The 27,518-nt window shown below is 46.4% G+C and overlaps 1 protein-coding gene across 1 annotated transcript in view; it reads right to left on the minus strand.

Moving 5' to 3' along the window:
• Window positions 1-27,518, minus strand: part of PAPPA (pappalysin 1) — a 259,190-nt gene that overhangs the window by 214,259 nt on the left and 17,413 nt on the right. Inside the window, exon 2 of the mRNA XM_063144791.1 lies at window positions 7,466-8,534. Coding sequence (XP_063000861.1) covers window positions 7,466-8,534 — 1,069 coding nt within the window. The remainder of the gene's footprint in view (window positions 1-7,465; window positions 8,535-27,518) is intronic.

Raw genomic sequence — 27,518 nt, forward strand, 5'->3', positions numbered from 1 at the left:
AGGTTACTACGGGGAATACCACTGCTTTAACTACGCGGACCTTTGTTGTCAGTGCGGTGTCTCTGCTCTTAACTATTTTATCAAGATTTGTCATATTAGATTGGTTACTACCAGAATTATTAAGAATAGGCAGGATAGGAATATAATTCAAAGGAACTAAGAACTGCAAACTACAATAAACATTTTCTTTATTTTGCAACCATAAAACCATGTGTCAATTTGGCTGTGTCTCCTGCTCTATTAGTTCATAAATAAACAGTTTACATTGAACTTTCAGCCTGCTATAGTCACAGACAAGCCTTTTTCCAAATCTCCTTACCTTTTCCCTCTGCTATAAGGGAAAGGTTATACTTTTCTTTTTGCCCCTTCCTCAGGTATTTGTGGTTGTGCTTAGCCTGGGGGAGGTGTGTGTGAGGTGGTGACGTCACAGAGTGAAAGTCCGTGCAGACGGCAAAGTACTTGCACAAGAGTACCCTTCACTGAAAGTCCCTGCCTTGCCTATCTAGTTTGGGTCAGCCAAAGTTTCCGGCCCATTTTCAAAGGCGGTCCCATGTACAATCCTCCCAGAGTGCAGGACACGGAATAACAGGCTCAAGTTACAGGAAGCCAGATTCCGGCTGGACATCAGGAAAAACTTCCTGCCTGTTAGAGCAGTCCGACAATGGAACCAGCTACCTAGGGAGGTTGTGGGCTCTCCCACATTCAAGAGGCAGCTGGACAACCATCTGTCAGGGATGCTTTAGAGTGGATTCCCGACTATTCTATGATTCTACAACACATTACCATAATGCAAATGGGGGGTTTCCCAGTGTGTGGATGACAGTAATATATGCTCATCGTTCAAAATCTATTTTCAGAAACCATTCTCATCCGTGACCCGAAAAAAATGGTCCTCCAAAGGACCTCTTTGGTCTTATCTCTGTCAACGTGTTCATCTATTTAACACAGTGGGGCTATGCAGGAGGGGATCTTTGGTACATTCTAGCTTGTGCTGGTTTTATATTTGCATTATTTATTTTATTTTTATTTGTTGCATTTATATCCCGCCATTTTTCCTCCAAGGAACCCAAGGCGGTGTATATAATCCTCCTCCTTTCCATTTGTATCCTCACAACAACAACCTTGTGAGGTGGGTTGGGCTGAGAGTCTGTGACTGGCCCAAATCTCCCAGTGGGTTTCCATGGCCGAGTGGGGACTAGAACCCGGATCTCCCAACTCTCAGTCCAACACTTTTGCCACTACACCACACTGGCTCTATCAACTGATTGAAGCACAGTGAAGCCTCCTTGAGATTTGGAATGAAGACTTCTGGGTCAGTCGCTGTGGCATTCATCAAACTCTGAGCACCATGAATATCAGAATTCAAACTTTAAACTACGCCAATCAGAGGTGCGAAACCAGCCTTTTTCAATCTGATTGCCATCCAGATGTTTGGGACTACAACTCCTAGCACTCCTGACTGTGGCTGGCTGTGGCTGATGGGAGTCAACGTTCAAAACATTGTGAGGGCACCAGGCTGGGGAAAGGTACACTAAATTAATTCCATTGGCAATGAGTTCAGGAGCTCCTCTCTGGCTTGGTGAGCAGAAAAATAATAATAATTCTCTTTCCTGAAGCAGGATATGCAATTACCCTTGGGTAAGGATGTCCATCGCAGAAAACCTGCCCCCTTTGGGACCTGATGAGTACCTGCAGCACCCCAGCTCAGCTTACATTAACACAGGTCTGGAGTATTCCCAAAAGCCTGCCAGAACAAAAACGTTTTTGCTCTCCTGCGTTCTCACCAGGCGTGCCTGTGATGGTGGTGGGACTGAGAGAAGGGCTTCCCCTGAGGATCTCAGAGCACGGGCAGGCTTGTAAGGAAGAATACGGTCTTCCAGATAACCTGGACTTGTGCCTTATAGGGCTTTATCAACCATTCCTTTACTTTATTCTAAGAAGGAGCTAACTCACTGAGCAGGGATGAACAAACCTTTAACAAGCCTTATTGAGTAGATTGGGAGGGGGAGAGAGGGGAGAGAGAGAGAGAGAGAGAGAGAGAGAGAGAGAGAAGTCATATCAGTATCCAAGAAATGGGTTCCACCCTTTTCCTCTGCACATTTAATTTTTTACTACATCTTTTGGTAAAATTTCAACATGGAAATTTTCCTGGCACCAATCCCACAGATTTCCGCTTTCTGTCAGGCAGTTCTATATTTTGGTAAATTCGTTCTATTAATAGCTGCCTTGTATGGCTATTAAATACGCACCAGTTTGCTTGGTAGCCGAAAGTCATAGCCTAACAGATGGAGATGTCAAAAGGCACACCAGGTTTTGACGTCATGGAGGGGATCATTTTTCATACAATCCTAGAATAGTAGAGTTGGAAGGGGCCCATAAGGCCATCGAGTCCAACCCCCTGCTCAATGCAGGAATCCACCTTAAAGCATCCCTGATAGATGGTTGTCCAACTGCCTCTTGAAGGCCTCTAGTGTGGGAGAGCCCACAACCTCCCTAGGTCATTGGTTCCATTGTACTACTCTAACAGTCAGGAAGTTTTTCCTGATGCCCAGCCAGAATCTGGCTTCTGGTAACTTGAGCCCATTATTTTGTGTCCTGCACTCTGGGATGATGGAGAAGAGATCCTGGCCTTCCTTCATGTGATACCCTTTCAAGTATTTGAGGAGTGCTCTCATGTCTCCCCTCAGTCTTCTCTTCTCCAGGCTAAACATGCCCAGTTCTTTCAATCTATCCTCACAGGGCTTTGTTTCCAGACTCCTGATCTTCGTCATTGCCTTCCTCTGAACCCCCTCCAGCTTCTCTGCATCCTCCTTGAAGTGTGATGCCCAGAACTGAACACCACAGAAAACTCCTGCACATTTTTGTGTGCATTTCTACACACTTCTATTTGGACATTCTCATTGCAAGTATAACCACATCTGTGGACAGTTTTCCTTAAGGTATGCCCTTTTGTACACATTTTTGGACTGGAGAATGGCATCACAACGTTCAAATAGGTAGGAATATTGAAGAATAACTGTGTTTCAATTAGTGTATTGGTTCAGGAAGTGGAAATTAAGTAGTTTCTCCTGAGAAGACTGATGGACCACTGTTTTATTCAGGATGCATCAAGCCCAATGCCATCACACCGACTAAGGGACACTTGAAGTAATAAGAAGTGCTCTGCTGGATCAGACCAAGGGTCCATCTAGTCCAGCACTCTGTTCACACAGTGGCCAACCAGCCATCAGCCAAGGATGCACAAGCAGGACATGGTGCAACAGCACCCTCCCACCCATGTTCCCCAGCAACTGGTGCACACAGGCTTACTGCCCCGAATACTGGAGATAGCACATAACCATCAGAGCTAGTAGCCATTGATAGCTTTCTCCTCCTGGAATTTATCCAACCGCCTTTTAAAGCCATCCAGATTGGTGGCCATTACTACATCCTGTGGTAGCAAGTTCCATAATTTAACTATGCACAGTATGAAGTCCACAGGAGATGTGAACTTTTTAAAACCAGGGGCTGGGTTCTAATTTTTAAAGCCAAGGGGCCATATGGGCAATGGGGCTAAGCACTCCCTGAACCCTTCTGTTATTTTATTTATTATAGGGTGACCATATGGAAAAGAGGACCAGGCTCCTGTATCTTTAACAGTTGTATTGAAAAGGGAATTTCTGCAGTTGTCTTTTGTACATATGGAGAACCTGGTGAAATTCCCTCTTCATCACAACAGTTAAAGCTGCAGGTGCCCTGCCCGCTTTTAAATCTGGTCACTCTAGTATAGCTCCTGCAGTTTTAACTGTTGGGATGAAGAAGAAATTCCACCAGGTTCTCCATATATACAAATGAGAGCTGCTGAAATTCCCTTTTCTATACAACTGTTAAAGATACAGGAGCTGTGTCCTCTTTTCATATGGTCACCCTAATTTATTATTGCATTTATATCCTGCCTGTATTCCTGCAAGGAACCCAAGGTGGCATACATAATCATCCTCCTCCTTTATCCTCACAACAACAATAATCCTGTGAGGTGGGTTGGGCTGAGTCTGTGACTGGCCCAAAGTCACCCAGTGGGTTTCCATGGCTGAGTGGGGACTAGAACCCGGATCTCCCGACTCCCAGTCTGACACTCTAGCCACTACACCACACTGCCTCTCCATAGCCTGCTCCTACTCTGAGACACAAACATATCCATTCATCCCCTTGGGGTGCTTTTCTCCATGACAAACTCACTGCCAACATCAGAGCTCCATTGTGGAGAAAAACATTCGAGAGGGAAGATTATGAAGTGATAAGCCATTTGGCACCCCAAATTTCCCCGAAAGGCAACCTTTCCCCACAGATGCTGCGAAATAGGTTTAAGTCAATGAAAGAAAACCTTATGCAGCAGAGCAAGAAGTAAGGCTCCTTCCAGCTGCACAGGAAGAGTTTACAAGAGTGGTCAGACTCAGTAGACCTGGATTCAAATCCTCCCTCAGAAAGCAAGTTCAACTGTGGGCTTCAGGAGGAGGGAATTTCCTTCCTCCAAAGCCAGCAAAGAAATGCAGCAGGCTGGGGAGCAAGATAGGAGTTCTCCATCTTCTGTCAGTTCCCAGCCCGCTGGTAAAACATTTTGCAGGCTAGTAACTCTTCTGGCTTTATTTACAGGGCTGCACTGAAAAGCACCTGAGCTAATAAATACCTGTATATTTCCAACCGACAGTTATTGCTGAAGAAGACACAACAGGGCCTTTAAAAAGCAACGTCCCCCTTTGCACGACTCTCAGACAATCATTCCTGCGCAGTAAAAACCCGCCAGCTTTTGTAGCCCAGGTTTTACCGTTCTGATTTAGTTTATGGCTGGCATAAAAGACTCGTAAAAACTTGTCCACATCCCCTCGCCCAGGGGAGCAATCCTACCCGGCACAAAAAGGAGATCATTTTCTGCCTCTAACCAAGGTAGATGGAGGAGGACCAGGTGGAAATGGTATCTAGTGAATCCTGGCTAGGATCGAAAATAGTTGCAAGTTCCAAACGGTAGGCAGCAAAAGGTATCATCATATTTTCTGGCTTAAGCAGTCCTCTCAATTAGCAGCCCTCTCTAAATAGCAGCCTCCCCCCCCCCCCCTGAATATATGGCTTTCCACCTGGATCCATCAGGTGAGACAGCGAGGCTTGCTCTATCGGCTCACCTGGCTTGCTCTATCGGCTCACAATTTCATTTGGCTCTTCCCTTCCCAGAAGGAGCATCCATGTAGGTTTTCCATGGTGTCTCCAACACACATCATACAAGATCTGGACACAACCGACAGGGAAATAATTCATATAAACATCCCCAAACATGACCTGCGGTTTAGCTTCCATTTTTATCTCATGGTAGTGGGAGGGCGACCATATGAAAAGGTGGACCGGGCTCCTGGATCTTTAACAATGGCATAGAAAAGGGCATTTCAGCAGGTGTTATTTGTATGCATGCAGCACTTGGTGAAATTCCCTCTTCATCACAACGGTTAAAGCTGAAGGAGCCCTGCCCTTTTTTGCATCTGGTCACACTAGTATAGCTCCTGCAGCTTTCACTGGTGCTGCATGCATACAATTGGCACCTGCTGAAATTCCCCTTTCAATACAACTGTTAGATACAGGAGTCCGGTCCTCCTTTCCATAGGGTCACTTGCAGATGGGCCAAGTCGGCTGAGGATCCCAATGCCCTGGTATAGCAATTTCTTTCCTCCATAGTCAGTCTGGACACATCCGCCCAAGACCACAGGCTTGTATGCCAGTTTCCAACCAGCTTCAAGACAAGATCCAAAGGTGTGCAACATCGCCTTTTGGGGTTGCGTGTGCCAGAACTAATGAGCTGCTCATGTCGCCAGTTCATCCCGAGCAAATCTGGAACTGAAACTGAAAATAAAGTGGACTGGCCAGGATCAGGATCAAGGGGAGGCATTCTTGGGGCCCTGGTATGGGCCACACCCCTCTGGGGGAACCACTCTCAATCCCCACATCAGGCTGACCCCCTCCGCCCCCTCCTTGCTGTCGCAACTGGTTCACTTGCAATCAAAGATCACACTGTGGATGGTTGTACCCTAGGGTGATGTGGCGTTACACCCCACAAGTAGATTCCAAATGTATGTCTGCAGTGTGTAAGTCTGTGGTTTGTAGAATGTTGGCCTGAGTGGGCGGAGTTAGAATGTCTTGGGAGGGGGGAGGAGTGATATATAAGGGCAGGACTGAGGGGATTGAGAGAACTTTTCGGGGGGACTTGTTAGGTACTCTTAGAGTCTGTAGTGCTCTCTGTGTTTATGGTACTTAAGTTCTGGGAAATTTGAGGGTCAGTGTAGTGAGTGGTGTCTTTAGAGTGTGGTGTGCACGTAGTTGATGTATATTAATCAATACTAAGAATAAAGAAAGTTCAAGAGTGATTGTGTGAGAAAAAGGAAAGCGCGTGTGTGAATGAGTGACCGGATTGTATGGAAGGTTTCAAAAAGGTTTTTAAATGTTGTTATTTGAAACAAAGCTTATGAACTTTTAAAAATAAATTTTGATTGTTTGTTTTAAAACTACCACAAAAATACCACGTGTCTGTTTGGCGTTTATCATCTTAAGTTTACACATATAACACCCACTCTGACAATCATTCACCTAAGCAGATATAACTCACAGCGCATTATTATATATATTAAAATCCATTCTCCATTTTAAACCCTTTTCTCCACATAGTTTGGAGGAAGGTGGGCTTTATCCCTTGCCTCAGACGTACAAGTGGTGGTGCTTGGCTTGAGCAGGGAGTAGCCTCGGCCGGGTCTGGTGTTCAGAGCCTGTGCTGCCCCATAAGAAGTGGTGGCAGACATGAGGTCTGGTGTTCAGAGCCTGTGTTGTGGCAGGTGACCATATGAAAAGGAGGACAGGGCTCCTGTCTCTTTAACAGTTGCATAGAAAAGGGAATTTCAGCAGGTGTCATTTGTATAGATGGAGAACCTGGTGAAATTCCCTCTTCATCACAACAGTTGAAGCTGCCCTCTTTTAAATCTGGACACTCTAGTATAGCTCCTGCAGCTTTAACTGTGGAGATGGAGTGGGAATTTCACCAGGTTCCCCATATATACAAATGACACCTGTTGAAATTCCCTTTTCAATACAACGGTTAAAGATACAGGAGGCCGGTCCTCCTTTTCTTATGGTCACCCTATTGTACCCACTGGGTCCAAAGGGAGAGGGCAAGTGAGTTGGCAGGGTTAAAGAAGCAGGGTAGCACCCCCCCAAGTGGGCATCTTGACTCAGGGCCCCCCAAAACCTGAAGCCAGCACAGGCCATGATTACTCTTGAAAGGACCAGGTAAGTTGGCCCCACGTACATTCTTGCTAAAACTGGATTAAGTTTCAAAAAGGAATTAATTACATCTAGGGATGGAGGGCAGAAGAGATCCAGCGTGGGGTCGACATGAAGTAGCAGCAGACCTGGTATGATTCCAAAGACTTTATTTACTTAAGAGTCTGCCTACCTGTGAGGAGAGTCCGGATCGAAGCACGTCTTGGTGACATCCGTGATCTCTGGGTTACAGCAATTCCCACCATCAAAGTTGTATTTCTCATAGTTACAATCCATGTTGCACACACCGTTCTGCTTCTTGCTGGATGGGGAATAGCGCAAGTGCCGGCAGTCTCCTCCATCGTACCCAGTCAAGGTATGGTTGCACTCCGGGTCGCAGTTCTCGTCCCCAATCTTGCTGATGTCGCAGTTAGCCAGGATGAGGCGGTGTCGAAGAGAGGAGTTCTCCACCTCTAGCACCTCCAGTTCCCATGAGATGTTGTAAGGGCTGAAGGCGTCGTTCAGCTGCTGGTGCTGAAATTCAATCTGCTGCCGGCTGACAGTTGGGTTCCGATGGTGGTCATCGTAGATGTTCACCACTCGGTAGCGGACTACCTTCTTGCGCCGGAAGCTCGGGAGTTTGTTGTAGCTGGTGATGACCTCTACGTTATCACAGACAGTTTGCCCGCATGGAGGAGGATCAAGGCTAGTATCCAGTAAGTAGCCGGGATGGGAAGTGGACTCAATCTGAGGAAGACTTGGGCTATCTTTCATGGGGGACCAGGTGCTTTTCACATTCTGTAAAGTCTCCTGAAAAACAAGCTGAGGTAAAGGAGTATCTACTCCATGAAACACCAGGGCCATGTCCAACAAGATCTCCTTCTGAGACCGGGCTGTTCTCCAAAGACTGAAATGTTCTACATAGCCTCGGTAATTCTGGTTTAGGGCATTGCCACCAAGCATGAGGACTTTGCATTTCGCCATCAAAGGACTGAAGATACTCCCGACCTGTTCGCTGCTGGTCGCCATCTGGGCACCATTCACATAGAGCTTCATCAGGCGTCCATCATAAGTGATGGCTAGGTGGACCCATTGATTCGGGAGGTAGCTACGATGATCCGTGATGGTGGTGATCTTCCGGGCCCGGTCCGTCTTCAACGAAAAAAAATAGCGGGGGTCTCTATTCCCCTGGTCACTGACGTTGTTAATCCCCAGGACCCATCCTCGGTCAAGTGTGGTGTAAGAACATTTGTCGTATAGTCCTAAGTGTGCCCAACAAAAAAAGAAAGAAAGAAAGAGAAGTAAATATGTCTGCTGGTAGCACCAACGTATTACATCAATTTGGAAAGATAGTAATTTTCACAGTAAACCAGGGACATTAAATGGTCTAGTGGACATGTGGCCAAACATGGGAGAAACCATGACAATATTGAACCAACAGCCTGCTAGAGATCCAAGATATAAATAAAAATCACTTTCTTTGGCTAGTAATACGGGGAGGGCAGAAATCCTTTGCAATTCTTCGTGGTGAAATTAAACTAAGGAATCTCATTAACAATAGTTGAACTGGAAGTTTGGCATAGAATCATAGAATAGCAGATTTGGAAGGGACCTACAAGGCCATCGAGTCCAACCCCCTGCTTAATGCAGGAATCCACCCTAAAGCATCCCTGACAGATGGTTGTCCAGCTGCCTCTTGAAGGCCTCTAGTGTGGGAGAGCCCACAACCTCCCTAGGTCATTGATTCCATTATCGTACTGCTCTAACAGTCAGGAAGTTTTTCCTGATGTACACCTGGAATCTGGCTTCCTTTAACTTGAGCCCGTTATTCCGTTATTCATGAGTTTGGGTGAAATCCTCACTGAACAAATTCATTTGTTCATTCTCAGCGCCATCACAAAATACACAATTCCCAGAATGCAGGTTGGAGTGGGCTTGGAGCTGTTAAGGCTTTTCAAAAGAAAAGAAGAAAGCTTATACAGTAGAGATGTGCTCATCAAATGTCCTTTATCAAATGACATCATACTACATCACATAATACATGGGTATAAAGGCAGAAGGACGTGAATTCCTTTCACACAACTGCTAGGAAAATTGTTTGTGTATCTTACCAGTGACCCAGGTTTTGTTAGATTGATATAAATGCAGTAAATAAATAGAAATTAAAATTATCAATTAGCACAGATTATCCAAGAAGATCAGATGAAGACTAAGAGAATCTTTATTTTGCATGACCCATCTTTCCCAGTTTTGGGGATGGGGGACACTGAGATCTTGGAAAATTCCAGAGTCAGCACTGCTGAGGGTATGGAACAGAGTGGGTCGACCCCATTTTTGAATGCTTGTTCGCATGAAGAACTCCCTGCAAGCAGAAATCAGCAGGACAGGCAAAGGACTGGGCCAGAACCTGATATGCTAGTTTTCTAAATGCAGGGAGTTGTTTGTTTTGGGGGTTGGGAGAGGGATCAGGTGGGGAGCATTCAAAAATGCTATCCCTCACCTGTAGATGGCTATTGAGGCACAGGTGAACTCAGTGGCAAAGAGCACCTTTTATCAGCTCAGGCTGATGTACCAACTGCGCCCTTATCTGGACAGAGATAGCCTAGCTACAGTTATCCATGCTCTGATCACCTCTCGTTTGGATTACTGCAATGCGTTATACGTGGGGCTGCCTTTGAAAACGGTCCGGAAGCTTCAGCTGGTACAAAACAGGGCAGCACGTTTATTAACAGGGACTGGCCGGCAAGACCACATCACGCCAGGCAAGGTCCGGGCCCGATTCAAAGTGCTGATATTAACATTTAAAGCCCTAAACGGCTTGGGGCCAGGTTATCTGAAGGAACGCCTCCTCCCATATGTACCTGCCCGGACCCTAAGGTCATCCTCAGGGGTCCTTCTCCGCGAGCCCCTGCCAAAGGAAGTGAGGCAGGTGGCTACCAGGTGGAGGGCCTTCTCTGCTGTGGCACCCCGGCTCTGGAATGAGCTCCCTAAGGAGGTTTGCTTGGCACCTACATTATATGCTTTTAGACGCCAGGTGAAGACCTTTTTATTCTCCCAGCATTTTAACAGTCTATAAAAATTTTTTAACTTGGTGTTTTAAATTTGTAATTTTGCATTGCTGCTGTTTTTATCTGGTTGAGCTTTTATATTGTATTTTGTATTATGGTTTTATACTGTTGTTTTATACTTTGAATGTTTTTAATTTTTGTGAACCGGCCAGAGAGCTCCGGCTATTGGGCGGTATAGAAATGTAATAAGTAAATAAATAATAAATAAATATGGTAGTAAAAGCATTCCAGTCTGAAGTGGTGCCATTCATTCTAGACTCATGCACAAAAAGGAACTATCCTTAACAGATTGCAAATGGTTGATAAAAACAAAGTAAAGGTAGGGTGACCCTATGGAAAGGAGGACAGGGCTCCTGTATCTTTAACAGTTGTATAGAAAAGAGAATTTCTGCAGGTGTCATTTGTATGCATACAGCACTTGGAGAAATGCCCTCTTCATCACAGTTCAAGCAGCAGGAGCTATACTAGAGTGACAAAAGAGGGCAGGGCTCCTGCAGCTTTAACTGCTGTGCTGAAGAGGGATTTTCAATAGGTGATGCAGGCATACAAATGACACCTGCTGAAATTCCCTTTTCAATACAGCTGTTAAAGATACAGGAGCCCTGTCCTCCTTTCCATAGGGTCACCCTAGTTAAGGACCATAAAAAGTATCCATTGGTTTCTGTCCACCACTCTGCCGCTAAGATCATCTTCTTGGCTCGCCGCTCTGACCATGTTACTCCACTTCTGAAATCTCTTCATTGGCTTCCAATTCACTTCAGAATCCAATATAAACTTCTCCTGTTAACGTTCAAAGCTTTTCACGGTCTAGCTCCTTCCTATCTCTCCTCTCTCATCTCACACTATTGCCCCGCTTGTGCTCTTCGCTCCTCTGATGCCATGTTTCTTACCCACCCAAGGGCCTCTACTTCCCTTGCTCGGCTTCGTCCATTTTCTTCTGCTGCCCCTTATGCCTGGAACGCTCTACCAGAACATCTGAGATCCACAAGTTCAATCGCAGCTTTTAAAGCTCAGCTAAAAACTTTTCTTTTTCCTAAAGCCTTTAAAACTTGATGTTGCTTGGACTTTATACTGTTAGTTCTACCCTACCCTGTGCCTGTTTACCCTACCCAGTGCTTGTTAGCATTCTCTTCCCCTCCTCATTGCTTTACTATGATTTTATTAGATTGTAAGCCTATGCGGCAGGGTCTTGCGATTTACTGTTTTACTCTGTACAGCACCATGTACATAGATGGTGCTATATACATAAATAATAATAATAATAATAATAATAATAATAATAATAATAATAATAAGTACAAACGTTAATACAAAGCAAATGAATTAAAATATTTTCACATGAAAGCACTTGCATTTTTAAATTGAACATCCAACGATTTGATAAAAAGTCTTTTTCGAATGGCCAGCTGCGTTTTGACTAGAAGGTTCCCTTCAGTGGCCCAAAAACTAACATCTAAAGAACATTCAAAGAGAATGCATTAGTGCCTTTGGAGGAGATAGGGAAGGAAGTTTGTTTAGAATACACCACACATAATCTTCACACTTACCTAGGTTTTTATGTGCAAAAAACGTTTATCAAGTGGGGCTGACTTTTTTTGGGGGGGGGGTTATCATTCCCAAATAGAATCAATGGTGTACACATTGAAATACATAATAAGAGGTTCAGTTGTAACATTGCTCTTTTGGTGTGTAAACACATATGGACAAACAAATAGCAGTACTTACAGTGAAACATTTCAGTCAAGCCTCAACTGTAGCATAGCATACTGCAAGCCTAAGGTGAAGAGTCTCAAATGAAACACAGCTGGCTCATCAGCCTAGTAATCACCATTAACAGCTGTATTCTCAAAGTAGCAAGGAAAAGAAACTTTAAAGGAAAATCCCGCTTAAACCCTTTGAAGGTACCCATGGATAGGGTGACCATATGAAAAGGAGGACAGAAGAAATTCCCTTTTCAATACAACAGTTAAAGCTGCAGGAGGTATACTAGAGTGACCAGATTCAAAAGAGGGCAGCTTCAACTGTTGTGATGAAAAAATTTCACTAGGTCCTACATATATACAAATGACACCTGCTGAAATTCCCTTTTCTATGCAACTGTTAAAGATACAGGAGCCGTGTCCTCCTTTTCATGTGGTCACCCTAGTGTGGTGCAGTGGCTAAAGTGTCAGACTGGGAGTCGGGAGATCCGGGTTCTAGTCCCCACTCGGCCATGGAAACCCACTGGGTGACTTTGGGCCAGTCACAGACTTTCAGCCCAACCCACCTCACAGGGTTGTTGCTGTGAGGATAAAATGAAGAGGAGGAGGATTATGGTTGCCGCCTTGGGTTCCTTGGAGGAAAAAAGGCAGGATATAAATGCAATAAATAAATAAATAAATAAATAAATAAATAAATGCCATTGGTCTTATGCTCTACAGTAAAATAGAGACAGGTATTGTTTACACTACTATGTATTATCTGTTCTTGTTTAGTTGTTCATCGTGGTTTTGACTCTACTTGTTAAATTGGTCCATGGGTGTCTTAGAAGTGTTTAAGCAAGATTTTACTTTAAAGTTTCTTTTCCTTGCTTCTTTGAGTATACAGCTGTTAATGATGATTACTAGGCTGAGTGGCCAGCTGTGTTTCCTTTGAGACTCTTCACCTTAGGCTTGCGGTATGATATGCTACAGTTTTCACTGTAAGTACAACAAATATTGGTGTGTACAATGTTACAATTGAATCTTCTCTTATGTATTTCAGCTTGTGCACTACTGATTCTATTTGGGAATGATAAAAAATCGTCAGTTTTTTTTTATCAAGTGGGATAAAAACCCCACTTGATAAACATTTGTTGCACATACAAGCCTAGGTAAGGATTATGTGTGGTATATACTAAAAACTTTCTATCCTATCTCTTCCTAAGACACTAATGCATGTTTTTCGTATGTTCTTTATATGTTAGGTTTTTGGGCCACTGAAGAGGACTTTCTGGTCGAAATGCAGCTGTCATTTTAATCAAATCGTTGGATGTTCAATTTTAAAATGCAAGTGCTCTCATGTGAAAATATTTTAATTCATTTGCTTTGTTTTAACATTTGTACTTTTTATGGTCTTTCACTTTGTTTTTATCAGCCGTTCATTCTAGGACAAAGAGCTTGTGTCAGGACCTTTTTTTTGTGGGGGGAGCAGTAAATCTCAACTAATAATGTAAAAATATCTGACACATTTACTTGAGTAAGTGCAGGAACCTGCTAATATGAACAGGCAAACTCTTGATTTTCAGGTTTACGGTTGTTTACCAATGACAGGGAATTCAAGAATTTTTTTAGACCTCTGCCATCTTAGTCATACAGCTCGCTCAACGTGTTCGGTCACCGGCAGGCCACCATGTCTGCTTGCTAAGTCAGCTGAAATATTTCACTCATATCCATCAAGGATAAGGGCTGTAGCCTTGCTTAGCCAGGAACATATTTGGAAAGAGAGGGATGGCAAAACTCAAAAGAGGCCCCGACTTATTGAGGGGCTCTCCCCCCCCCACGATAACCCAATTATAATGTAGGGTGACCATATGGAAAGGAGGACAGGGCTCCCATATCTTTAACAGTTGTGTAGAAAAGGGAATTTCAGCAGGTGTTGTTTGCATGCACGCAGCACCTGGTCAAATTCCCTCTTCGTCACAACAGTTAAAGGGGCAGGAGCCCTGCCCTCTTTTGTATCTGGTCTCCTTTCCATATGTTCACCCTATATTGAAGCAAGGGTCTTTAAGGCCTCCATTGGCTGGGGCAGGGGGAAATGCAAGATTTCCCCAAGGCTGGAGGAATTGCCCATCCCCCCACCACACTAATGGCAATTTCCCCAGCGTTGGAGAAAGCTTGTGTTTCTACCCCCACACTGCCAATGGGGACCTTAAAGGCCCTATTAACACTTGCATTAATAAGGCCTTTAAGTAGGGTGACCATATGAAAAGGAGGACGGGGCTCCTGTATCTTTAACCATTGTAGAGAAAAGAGATTTTCAGCAGGTGTCATTTGTATGCATATAGCACCTGGTGAAAAGACCTTCTTCATCACAACAGTTAAAGCTATAGGAACCCTCCTCTCCTTTGTATCTGGACAAGAGGGCAGGACTCTGACAGCTTTAACTGTTATGATGAAGACAAAATTTCACCAGGTGCTACATGCATTCAAATGACACTTGCTGAAATTCCCTTTTCTATACAACTTTAAAGATGCAGGAGCCCCGTCCTCCTTTTCATATGGTCACACCTACTAAGGCTTCCATAGGGGGATGGGGGGGAACCTGTGATTTCCTCAAGGCTGGAGAAATTGTGAATTTCCCACCACTGCCTTAATTGTAGCTGCCATTAATGTGGGGCAGGCGAAATGTCAGAAGCCAGGGAGGACCTGCACCTGAGCACTCAAGCAGGTGTCTGTCCTCACTCTGGGCATATCCACTTGGGTCTGTGAGATCTGAATATAGGAGCATCCACTGCCCTCACGAACAAAAAGGACCCTTGAGCCATCCCTAACGCTGGTCCTAAGCACGCCAAGTGTACTTTATATAATGCATCCTTTGACCCTCGAGCGCGTGACATAACCTTGGTGATTCTCATCGTAAAGGAGCTGGACTGCATGGTTTTGGAGCGTGCAACAGAAACGGGTGGTGCGGTTGTTGTTGGCTCAAGATCAAGGTGAGTAAACAAACAAACAACCTGAACGCACAAAAGCCATAGAACATTGATGTTTCAATCCACTAAGCATTTTTTATTTTGCACTCTCTCTCTCTCTCTCACCCCCCCCCTGCACCCCATCATTCTCTTAGCTGATACCCCAAGGCACCTTCGGGTTCTGAAAAGGCTCACTCACATCTCTCATCCATCAACCATTGTTTGTTGACACTGTGGCCTTGGAGAGCCTCATAAGAGCAAAAGGGATTGGTTCCCCCCCTCCGCTTTGATCCCCCCCCTTTCACCAGCTCAAAACCCGACTCTGTGAAGTGCAACACTTTCAAAATATAGAAATAAACGGGTATTTCTTTTTCCTCCTCCTGTGCTGTTATTTTGCAAGAGGCTCTTCCGTCCCCCTTTTCCTGTTACCTTTGGAAGGGAGATGCCAGAGTTAGGCAGGTAATGTGTTTATTCGTCCGTGGGGTGCACGCAGTTCAAAAAAGCCTTCTTGAGACCAGCTCCAAGCGTAACGATGCAACTTCTGATCATGAGAAGGGGGCAGGGGGGCGGGGAGGGGAAGCGAGGGAAACAAGTCGGTTTGCTCTGGTATTCAGATCCAGGATAAGGCGACGTGTGTTTACCAGGCATGGGAAAGCTATCAAAATTCAATCTGCAAAACGGGAGAGGCTGCAGGGACAGGCATTTCCCCAACTGCTTGCATGCTTTGCAACAAGAATTATTCATCGCCTCGCCATCACAGCTGGTAGCAAGTTGGGGTTGTGTTGCAGACGGATTTTATACTTTATTTACAGTCCCAAATGGTTGAAACTGGCCCACAATCAGCTCGGCTATGTGTGTTTTGTGGGATGTGTGTGGGTGTTTTTGATGATGCTAAATGGTAGGTGACCCTATGGAAAGGAGGACCGAGCTCCTGTATCTTTTCCCTGCATCGAAAAGGGAATTTCAGCAGGTGTCATTTGTATATATGGAGAACCTGGTGAAATTCCCTCTTCATCCCAACAGTTAAAGCTGCAGGAGCAATGTTAGAGTGACCAGATTTAAAAGAGGGCAGCTTTAATTGTTGTGCTGAAGAGGGAATTTCACCAGGCTCCCCATATATACAAATGAGACCTGCTGAGATTTCCTTTTCAATACAACTGGTAAAGATGCAGGAGCCCTGTCCTCCTTTTCATGTGGTCACCCTATCTTAAAGAATAGTGAATACCTATCTCTTTTAGTAAATGCTTGCCAAAAGAACAGGCCATGTAGTCTCTTTTCAGCTAGAAATTTCCTGTTAGATGGTGCCTATGTATTTGACACCAGAGAAGATAGTGTATAAATACCTAGCTACCTCCCTTATGAGGTACACAAATACTTTGGGAGCAATTAGCTCCTTGTGTCTCTTTATTCTGCAGAATAAATGTTGTTTGACCCATTCAACACACTAGAGGCCTTCAAGAGGCAGCTGGACAACCATCTGTCAGGGATGCTTTAGGGTGGATTCCTGCACTGAGCAGGGGGTTGGACTCGATGGCCTTGTAGGCCCCTTCCAACTCTGCGATTCTATGATTCTATGACTTCATCTCCTCTCCTCCTATACTATACTAGAGTGACCAGATTTTAAAAAGGGCAGGGCACCTGCAGCTTTAACTGTTGTGATGAAGAGGAAATTTCACCAGGTTCCCCATATATACAAATGACACCTGCTGAAATTCCCTTTTCCATGCAACAGGTAAAGATGCAGGAGCCCGGTCCTCCTTTTCATAGGGTCACCCCACTTAAACTGGCTATTAAAGAACAGCTTTTCCCCTCTCCTTTTTTTGATGCAATTAAATCCGACCAAGTTAACCCAGAAACCAGTGTGATGTGGTCTGGGGAATCCCACCTACTAAAATTCGACATACTCTGCCCAACATTGCTTTTCTAACATTTTCTGAGATGTGAAGTTGTGGTCCGACTGCAACATGAGGGTAATGATTCAACTGTGGGTTTTGACAAGCGCTAGAGAACTCCCAGGAACTCCACAATTCAAAAACAAGCACATGAATTGGATCTCGGGCCTAGCAAATCACTGCCCAAGGGCTATCTTGACATCATCTTTGCTCCGGGTTGGCTCCGAATCCGTGATGTGATGATTAGATTACACAGCCGCAGATTCAAAGCCACCCTGGCGCAATGAGTTGAAGATGCATGGTTGAAAAGTTGGGGACTTTTTTCCAGAGCAAGATCAGCCTGTCTCTTCCGCCGGTCGGCCTCGCTCGGAGCCACTCTGGGGGTGTTCTCAGGCAGAAGGTGACCTCAGAGGTGTTCAGAGGAGGGCAACCAGGATGGTCAGGGGTCTGGAATCAAAGCCCTATGAAGAGAGACTGAAACAACTGGGCATGTTTAGCCTGGAGAAGAGAAGATTGAGGGGAGACATGATAGCACTCTTCAAATACTTAAAAGGTTGTCACACAGAGGAGGGCCAGGATCTCTTCTCCATCATCCCAGAGTGCAGGACATGGAATAACAGGCTCAAGTTAAAGGAAGCCAGATTCCAGCTGGACATCAGGAAAAACTTCCTGACTGTTAGAGCAGTGTGACAATGGAACCAGTTACCTAGGGAGGTTGTGGGCTCTCCCACACTAGAGGCCTTCAAGAGGCAGCTGGACAACCATCTGTCAGGGATGCTTTAGGGTGGATTCCTGCACTGAGCAGGGGTTTGGACTTGATGGCCTTGTAGGCCCCTTCCAACTCTACTATTCTATGATTCTATGATTCCTATTGGTCGCTGGAAGCCACGGAAGCGGGTGAGCCCAATGGCCGATGGAAACCCCACGCTGCCTCCTCTTGTTAATTAATTAAATAAATTTATATACCGCCCCATAGCCGAAGCTTAAAAAGAGTGGACATTAAAAAAAGTATACAAAATTTAAAACCATCAAAAGACATAGAGCAGTGTGACAATGGAACCAGTGACCTAGGGAGGTTGTGGGCTCTCCCACACTAGAGGCCTTCAAGAGGCAGATGGACAGCCATCTGTCAGGTATGCTTTAATGTGGATTCGAAAGTTCCAACTCTACTATTCTATGATTCTATGGCCAAATCTATACCCTGTGTCAAATCATGATGATTCCATCATGGTAACACTATATCCCTCTTTCACACTGATACCTTGTAGGACACACAATGACATTTGTTGCGGTGTTTTGAATAATGTGGAATAAACAGCAGGAAATCACACTACGAAATGAGTAGATGGAATGTATAATGTGCCCCAACAGTCATCAGTGCACTTCAATACCGCTATAAAGCAGTAGTTTGAATCCAGCCTTTGATTCTAACACTGACTCTGAGGTCGTAGCTGGACCTAAGGTTTATCCCAGGATTGTCCTGGGGTCAAACCTGTTCATCTACGTGCCACACAGGGCATCCAGCGCTCAAGCAGGGATGAACCCGGGACAATCCCGGGATAAACCTTAGGTCTAGCTAAGGCCACTGTCTACATTGTAGTTTTGGTGGAGAGGACCAAAAGACCTTCACCTGAATGGGACAATTCACCACTGAATGACAATCCTGTTCCTGCTAGGCCCTAAACCCCCCTGCAGGCCTCAGGTACAGCATGGTACATATCTTAGAACACCTTTTCTGTCAGTGATTTCTTTTGCTACCGGGCAGAGAGACCACCTTTTGGCGAGACTGAAGTAAAGTGGGGGAGAAGGTATGAATGGTGTTACGGAGAAGGGAGAGTTTTCTTCCAACTATGTGGCAGAGTTGGGGGGGGGGGAGCCAGTCACGTTATCGGGAAGAAAAGAAAAGGAGGGTGGGAATTAACAGTCCCCATAACTTCTGGAAGTTGTCATTGCACACTTTACTGGGAGAACGCAACCATAGGTGACAGGACTTAGTTCTGAAAGGGGAATTTAGGTCAGCAATCAAAGCTGCCGTCAGGGGCCCAGGAACAGGGAGTTAAAGGTTGGGGCCGCGTTCCTCCCCCCTCGCATGCTTTAATCGCTTAGTATCAAAGTCGCAGCAGAACGCTTGAAAGAGCAAATATTCTACAGGAACCTATAGGAAGCTTTTATCTGTCCAGAGGAAAATAATGAAAAGAGACAGATTTGGGTTAAGTATTCCCATGTTCCATGCAATTGGATAAAGACGGCGGAGATCCACCCAAGCACTTTTCCCAAGTTTGGCAGGTCAGAGGTTTCCTCAGACGACTCTGAAACCATGGTGGCTCATTTCGGGATGTGTGTGCGGATGTCATTACGAGAAGGGTAGCCGGAACAATAACTTTGCCTCCTTCTAACCCCACCGCCACCTTCGGCCATGCGAACCTTAAATAATTCAAAACTCCAACGTCCTCAAGGCAAACACTCAGTCCGTACAATTGAGCACACCGCTAAAAGGCCTCAAGGGTCTCCCGGGAAGCGTGTGGCCTACAAAGAAAGGGACAGCCACACTTGACAACAGCCCAGAATAATCCCTTCTTACCTCTGGCGGAAAGTGCGTTCACGACCCACCTTTCCAAAGGCAAGGTCTCCCCGTGAAGTGCTTCCAAACAGCCTTCTGAGGACCACTTCAGCTGGGTTTAAAGTACTGCTATTCAAAATTTCCTTGGCCCGCGGGCGAAGACGCAATGGAGTGGCAATCCTGTGTTTCTCTGCATTGACAAAGGTTGGGCGGGGGGCCGGGGGGGAAATGCTGTTTCCGTAAAAGGCCAACGCTTTCTGCGTTTGACGTCAGCATTGGGGAGGGAGAGAGACAACTTCACGAGTCATGGAGGTGATGAACCTTGACTCATTGTTGAAGCTCTCTTTCCTGACTAACTGCTTGGAGATGTGGGTAACATCTCACCGGCTTCTTTTTTTTTTTTTTACTTTCGCCATGATGTGGTATATTTCCGCCAAAGGTGGATGTTATGCTAGCTCCGCTTCCCGAATATCTAGGAGGGCTTACCTTTATCTAGATCTCATGAAGTCCCGAATTTCCCACCCCACTTCACATCCCTGGCAGGAAAATGTGGCATGTCAGGACTTAAGCAAGATCTACACCAGTACTAAGGTGCACTGACAACTGTTGAGGCCCATGACACATTCCATATACGGTTTTCAACCCACTTTCATAGTTATATCCTGCTTGGTGTAGATCGTTCAGGTGTTACAGAGATGGTACGGAGGGGAAGGAGGAAGCTAGGCACACAGGTATGATAAGTTAGATCCAAGCTTAGTCATACTTAGAAAAGACAAATGTAAATCAATGGGACTAAAGTTAGTCATCATGGCTAGCTTGTCCTATTGATTTCAGTGTGTCCAACCCATTATATTTTGGCCTCAAACAACCGAGCCAATGAGTAGGGAGGGCTCATTTTGACCAAAGATGGTGTTCTAAGAACCAATGGCTATGGGGATTTCAAAATTTGAAGAATGTGTCCAAGTTAAGTGTTCCTTTTGCTTTTGTTGAGTTTATCTGGAATCAAAATGGAGGGGGGGGGAACCAGATTTCCTCCAGCAAATCTACATGGTGCATGCTTCAGTTTCACAACTCAATCATCTGTCTGCAGCAGCTCTTTAGAGCAGCGTCTTGCAAACACGAGCCACATATTAGTAGCCACTCTACCAACGCACGCATGATTTTTAAAGAAAGGTTATTGAGAGAGGTGGGGGCGGGAAGGGTTAAATATTGGGTGTTTTACCAGGCAGTGGAATGGAAAAAGGAGAGGACTTTTCTGTTCTGAAAACAGACCTGGTTTCCAGGTCTCAAGAGAAAGACGATTTGACCACTCTGTTCTAGTGACAGGCAAACAAAGATACCCTGGAGAAAAAACATGCATTTACACAAGAGGTGAGAAGTCAGGAGCAAGGAGGGTAAGAAGGGCAGATAAGGGTATGATCAGACAAGAAAAACTGCTGACTATGGCCACAGCTAGACCTAAGGTTTATCCTGGGATCATGCAGGGTTCGCCCCTGCCTGAGCACTGGATCCCCTGTGTGTCACCTAGGCCACAGCTAGACCTAAGGTTTCTCCTGGGATCATGCAGGGTTCGCCCCTGCCTGAGCACTGGATCCCCTGTGTGTCACCTAGGCCACAGCTAGACCTAAGGTTTCTCCTGATATCATCCAGGTTTCGCCCCTGCCTGAGCACTGGATCCCCTGTGTGTCACCTAGGCCACAGCTAGACCTAAGGTTTCTCCTGATATCATCCAGGGTTCGCCCCTGCCTGAGCACTGGATCCCCTGTGTGTCACCCAGGCCACAGCTAGACCTAAGGTTTCTCCTGGGATCATGCAGGGTTCGCCCCTGCCTGAGCACTGGATCCCCTGTGTGTCACCTAGGCCACAGCTAGACCTAAGGTTTCTCCTGATATCATCCAGGGTTCGCCCCTGCCTGAGCACTGGATCCCCTGTGTGTCACCTAGGCCACAGCTAGACCTATGTTTTCTCCTGGGATCATGCAGGGTTTGCCCCTGCCTGAGCACTGGATCCCCTGTGTGTCACCTAGGCCACAGCTAGACCTAAGGTTTCTCCTGGGATCATGCAGGGTTCGCCCCTGCCTGAGCACTGGATGCCCTGTGTGTCACCTAGGCCACAACTAGACCTATGTTTTCTCCTGGGATCATCCAGGGTTCGCCCCTGCCTGAGCACTGGATCCCCTGTGTGTCACCTAGATGAACAGCTTTGACCCCTGGATGATCCAGGGATAAACCTTAGGTCTAGCTATGGCCTTAGTCATCTCACTCACTTAACAGCACTGCATTCACCTGGACTCACATGTGGAGAAAGCAGAGTGGAGGGAGAAGGTGACATGACATCTCCCAGGTCCTGGAAGCATACAAGATGGACCACTGTTTTGTTTTTTTGTCCTCTCCTCGCTTAGGAAAGGGAAACAGTTGGTGCAAGGAGTTGGGATTCATTAGCAGGGCCAGCCCTGCCATTAGGCAAAGTGAAACCGCAGCCTCAGGCAGCAGATGCTAAGGGGTGGGCACTGGGAGTGAGATGTTGGAAGACGGAGCGGTGTGTGCCGTGTGGCTTTTTTGGCACCCACCCCCCAATACTCGTCTGCTGTGGGGGATGTTACGCTATCCCATCGCAAGTCTTGAAGTAAGATTCGACACTCAGGTTCTGTACGAGGGACATGGAAGGTTGTGGGGAGCAAAGCTCCTCAGGCAGCACAATGTCTTGGGCTGCCACTGTGCCTTCATGATTTTGATTGGGTCTCTCAAAAGCTGTTCGAAAGATCATACGGGGTTAGCGCCCATGCTGAAAGCAACCAACCATCTCACGTTTTATTACCTTGGCTATCAGCTTCTCTGATATCTTTTATAAGAACTTAAGAATTGCCCTGCTGGATCAGACCAAAGGTCCATCTAATCCAGCACTCTGTTCACACAGTGGCCAACCAGCTGTCAACCAGAGACCAACAAAGCAGGACATGGTGCAACAGTACCCTCCCACCCATGTTCCCCAGCAACTGGTGCACGCAGGCTTACTGCCTCGAATACTTGAGATAGCACACAACCATCAGGGCTAGTAGCCATGGATAGCCTTTGCCTCCAGGAATTTATCCAACCCCCTTTTGAAGCCATCCAGATTGGTGGCCATCACTACCTCTTGTGGCAGTGAGTTCCATAATTTAACTATGCGCTGAGTGAAGAAGACCTTCCTTTTATTTGTCCTGGATCTCCCACCATTCAGTTTCATGGGATGACACCGGGTTCTAGTATTTTGAGAGAGGGAGAAATTTATTCTCCATACCATGCAGGGTTTTTGTTTTTTTTTTGTTTTTTTATCCTGGCTTTATAATCTCCAGCTAGGCATCTCACTGTTTAAGAAAGGAAGCTTTCAGGTCATCAAGACACACGCACAGAGCACCAGATGAGTGTCTCTGTGGCTTGTTCTACAGCTAGTAACTAGCCTAGTATGCTATCAAGTTGCTCAGAGGCCACTTCAGGGTAGAAGGCAAAAGTGGTGTTCAGGGCCTGCCTTACCATTATGCGGGGTGAGGCAAGTGTTGCTCATAGTTAACAGCCCCCCCACCCCAGCCATTCCCCTGTTGAGAAGAACAGAAGAGGGACAGAGCTATTTATGTCACATGAGTGGACCTGGCCTCCATAAACTAGACTATTGCCTCTGTCGTCACACACAGGAGGGCCAGGATCTCTTCTCCATCATCCCAGAGTGCAGGATATGGTATAATGAGCTCAAGTTACTGGAAGACCGATTCCGGCTGGACATCAGGAAAATCTTCTTGACTGTTAGAGCAGTATGACTATGGAACCAATGCCCTGGGGAGGTTGTGGGCTCTCCCACACTAGAAGCCTTCAAGATGCATCCATCTGTCAGGGATGCTTGAAGGTGGATTCCTGCACTGAGCAGGTGGCTACTTCCAACTCTACTATTCTAGGATTCTATGAAGTGTAGGCGAGAATGCTATCCCATAAACAGTGTTGAAATAGGCTTCAATTGCCTTCTGTGTGTTGGCGGTGGTCGTGGGTTCCGTCTTATCCAGGAAGTAAATTCTCCTGGGCCAACCGTGGCAATGCACCTCCTCAGCCTTTGTGATTGGCAGGCCTAATGAAAGTTCTGGATTGGTCCAGGCCTGGTATAAACAATCAACCTTGCCCGGCAGTAGCCAGAGCACCATACTCACATCTTCCGACATTTTACAGATGAAAATATAGGTGCACCATAGCTCCAAAGCCCAAACTTACCATGTGCCTGATTTAAAAAGGGACGGGAAAGGAAATTGAGTTAATTCACATACCCTACCACACACCCAGACCACCAACAGCCTTCTAAAAATAGTAGCTACAATGAGGAGCAAGAAAGAGATAGTGAAGCCCGGTAGGGAAAGGTGAGGATTTTGTTGGGTTCCATTTTCTAAAAATTAAAAACGTACCATAATTTGCAAAAACAAATCTTCATGAAAGGGACGAAAAGAACTTGAGGTTTAAAGGAAATCAATGTGGGAGGAACCAAAAATGACAGATGCATCTATCCAGGCTTTGGGTGCTTAGCTCTTAAAAGAGTTAGGCACTGAGTTAGGGTGGTTGCCACCTGTTGGGATTCCCCCCCCCCTCCGACACACTCCTCGTCTTTAAGAACTGTTCGGCAAGCAGGTGTGTCAAGGTTCTCTCCTTCTGAATGTGGCCAGCACAGATGGGTGAAAAAAAATATTTGGATATTTATTTTTAAATAAGAACTTAGCAAAAAAATCAAAAAAAGGATGAGCCTCCATTTTTATTCAAAATGGCGGCTTGGTGAGGAGTCAGGGAGCCGTGCGCTACTGGCAGGGTTGGGGATCTGGCATGCAGCATGTGATCAAGACTATGGTGACTACACCTCTCCCTTACTCCAATGACAATGGAGTAGTGAATTCTTCACCCCCAGTCTCCACTGCTTCATACCTTGGATAGCTCCTTTAAAGTCCTGCCTGGTTCTGACCGAAACCTGAAGTAGATTCACTACCCCATTGACATCAGAGCCACCAAGCCCCACTGAGTATCCCAGGCAACTGCCTTATAGCAGGTAAAATTATTTGTCCTCCAAGTCCAGCATCACCCACTACATCTGTCAGTGGGTCCGTAGCTCATGTGTTCCTGCGACCTGAAACGTTGTCCCACTGGAGAAGCTTGGGACAGAGATGAGGATCTTCTGTGGGCATAGCATGTCCGCCCCCACTGAGCTAAGGTCCCTCCCCCATAACCTGATTCCTCTTCTAAGGTTGGAGGGGTACGCGTGTGATTCATGTGTATCTCCACTTTTATCGTTTTAGGCCTCTGAAGGATACAAGTCGAAAAACAGAAGCGTGTTTGCCCGATAAGCGATCCATCCTACTTAGCCCCTCACAGCACATAAACCAGCTGGGTGTCCATAGCTGTGCGCAAGGGGTGTGCCAGATGTGCCCAGGCACACCCTAATGTCTCAAGCAATAAGCATCTTCTCTATCCTCCGCTCACCTGCAATGGCTCACCCACAGTGAGACAAGCCGGACGCGGAGGATGGCATCAGTGTCCAAAGTGTTTAATAAATGACTGAATAAAAAAGTCCTTTATGATGGAGTGTTCAATAAATGTTCACCTTTAAAAGAAAATCCCTGGGTGCGCACTCTAATGGAATGTGCTGCGCACGCCTATGTTGGTGTCACAGCTCATGAATTCTTTTCCCAGCGTTGGCCATAAAAGAGCACCTCCCCGCCTCCTGCACGTCTTCACAAGAAGACTGTTCGTCACCGATGCAATCAGTTCCATGGTTATCTCTAATCTACATAAATGCAGCAATCTAAAGAAGCTGCCATCTCCGAAAACACCGTTGTGATTTCCACGGGATTTACTTGCGGCTAAAGGACTCATGTGCGCAACCCCTAAGGAACAAAACCCAAAATAAGTTGGGGCATTAGAACGTTGTTCGCTCCTGTAAAGAATCTATATATTTACAGCCACCCTTGTCGGTGTGTGTGTGGGGGGGTACAGGGTGCAGATTTTGAAATACATTAGGGGGTCTCATGAGAGTCCAGTTGGGGCTCAAGGCTTGGTGATTTCTCACCAGCTCGGCTCCATGGAAGGCAGTCCACAGTAGGGATGTGCTCCGCTTCTAATCGGACCGGAGAAGCAGGAGCGGAGCGGGGGGCTTCGCCTGCCCTTAAGGCGGAGGCGAAGAGGATTGGGGGGCCGGCGGAGCGTGGCGAAGAGGATCGAGGTGAAGGCGGATCCTTCGCCTCGATCCGGAGCTCCGCCGGAAACGTAAGTGGGGTTTACCGGGCCCTGCCGCTGTCGCTGTCGCCCATGCGGCGACGGCAGCAGGGCCCGGTAACGCCCCCCGCCCTCCTCTCCCTTACCTGCCTCCGTCCGTGGTCCGTCAGCATCTCCAATTGAGCCCGTGGTTTCAGCAGGAAGTCTGGGCCGCACTTGCGGCCCAGACTTCCTGGTGGAACCACGGGCTCAATTGAAGACGGCGACGGACCACGGACGGAGGCAGGTAAGGCCCCCCTCCTCCTTACCGGGCTCTGCCGCCGTCGCCGCATGGGCGACGATGGCGGCAGGGCCCGGTAACCCCCCCTATGGGGGGGGACCGGAGCTCCGATCCGGATCCGGAGCTCCGAGCGGAGCGGAGTGGGCACAGGCGGAGTGGGGGCGGGGCGGAGCGGGCCGATCCGAAAATGGCGGATCTCAAAGTGAAGCGGAGTGGGGGGTCCGTGCACACCCCTAGTCCACAGATCTCGGCACCGGCCTGACTTGGCATGGACAGATCCTCACTTACCCAAGAGCTCTATTTTGCATAGATCATGCGGCTAAACTGCTTACATAAAGAACCATTTCTTCAAAATGGCGGCCATAAATAACACCACTTATGCAAAACTGCAGCTGCAAATAGAGCATTTATGGCTGTAACTTTGTCTAAGTGGGGCTATTTATGGCCACCATTTTGTGGAAATCGCTGTTTACGTAGGTAGCTTACCCACAATTTCTGCGCAACACGGCTTGCGGGAAGAAGCGGGGCCACACGCCAGTCTCCGGGGGGGCTGTGGACTGTCTGGCGGCTCATGCAGTGCTCCGAAAAGGATCAGGTAAGCAGCGGCACAGATGGAGGGAGTGGGTTGCCCATCCCTACAATACATATATACATAGGGGGTGGATCATAAGCCTTGTTGGGATTAGATCACCCCTGGGAAACAAAAGGGTTTTAGTGATTCCTGAGTGTTTTCATTCCAATGAATAATTAGACTCCACTTTTCTATAAACGTAGGGTGACCCTATGAAAAGGAGGACTGGGCTACTGTATCTTTAACAGTTGTATTGAAAAGGGAATTTCAGCAGGTGTCATTTGTATACATGGAGAACCTGGTGAAATTTCCTCTTCATCACAACAGTTAAAGCTGCAGGGGCCCTGCCCTCTTTTAAAACTGGTCACTCTAGCAGAGTTCCTGCATTTTAACTGTTGTGATGAAGAGGAAATTTCACCAGGTTCCCCATATATACAAATGATACCTGCTGAAATTCCCTTTTCAATACAACTGTTAAAGATACAGGAGCCCGGTCCTCCTTTTCACAGGGTCACCCTAATAAACTGATCTTCCATTAATCTCCCTTCTTGAACTCTTATCACGTTAGTCAATTTAACCATAGTGGCCCATATTGCACACGCTAAGACATCAATCATTGGCCCGGCTAAACATTGGTTGAGCAACATTATGGCTTAGCGTATCATGTGAACCATTTCTAACCAAGGTGACTCCATAACCATGGTTTAAACATGCTTGCTAACCATGGGCTGCAAAAGGGTTGGTGGTCTAACCATGGCTTGGTGTGTTGTCTGAACAGACCCACTAACTGATGGTGGGTTAACCTTCAGCTACAACTGATTGCTCTTTGGGCTGCTGTTAAGAGGTGGATCACGATTTTGATAGCCTCACAAGTTCTATGCCCTCAGAATAACCAAAAAGGACCACTAATGGGTCCATGTTGTTGTTTATTCGTTCAGTCGCTTCCGACTCTTCGTGACTTCATGGACCAGCCCACGCCAGAGCTTTCTGTCGGCCGTCGCCACCCCTAGCT

This window comes from Elgaria multicarinata, chromosome 19, assembly GCF_023053635.1.
Source record: "Elgaria multicarinata webbii isolate HBS135686 ecotype San Diego chromosome 19, rElgMul1.1.pri, whole genome shotgun sequence".
NCBI lineage: Eukaryota > Metazoa > Chordata > Lepidosauria > Squamata > Anguidae > Elgaria > Elgaria multicarinata.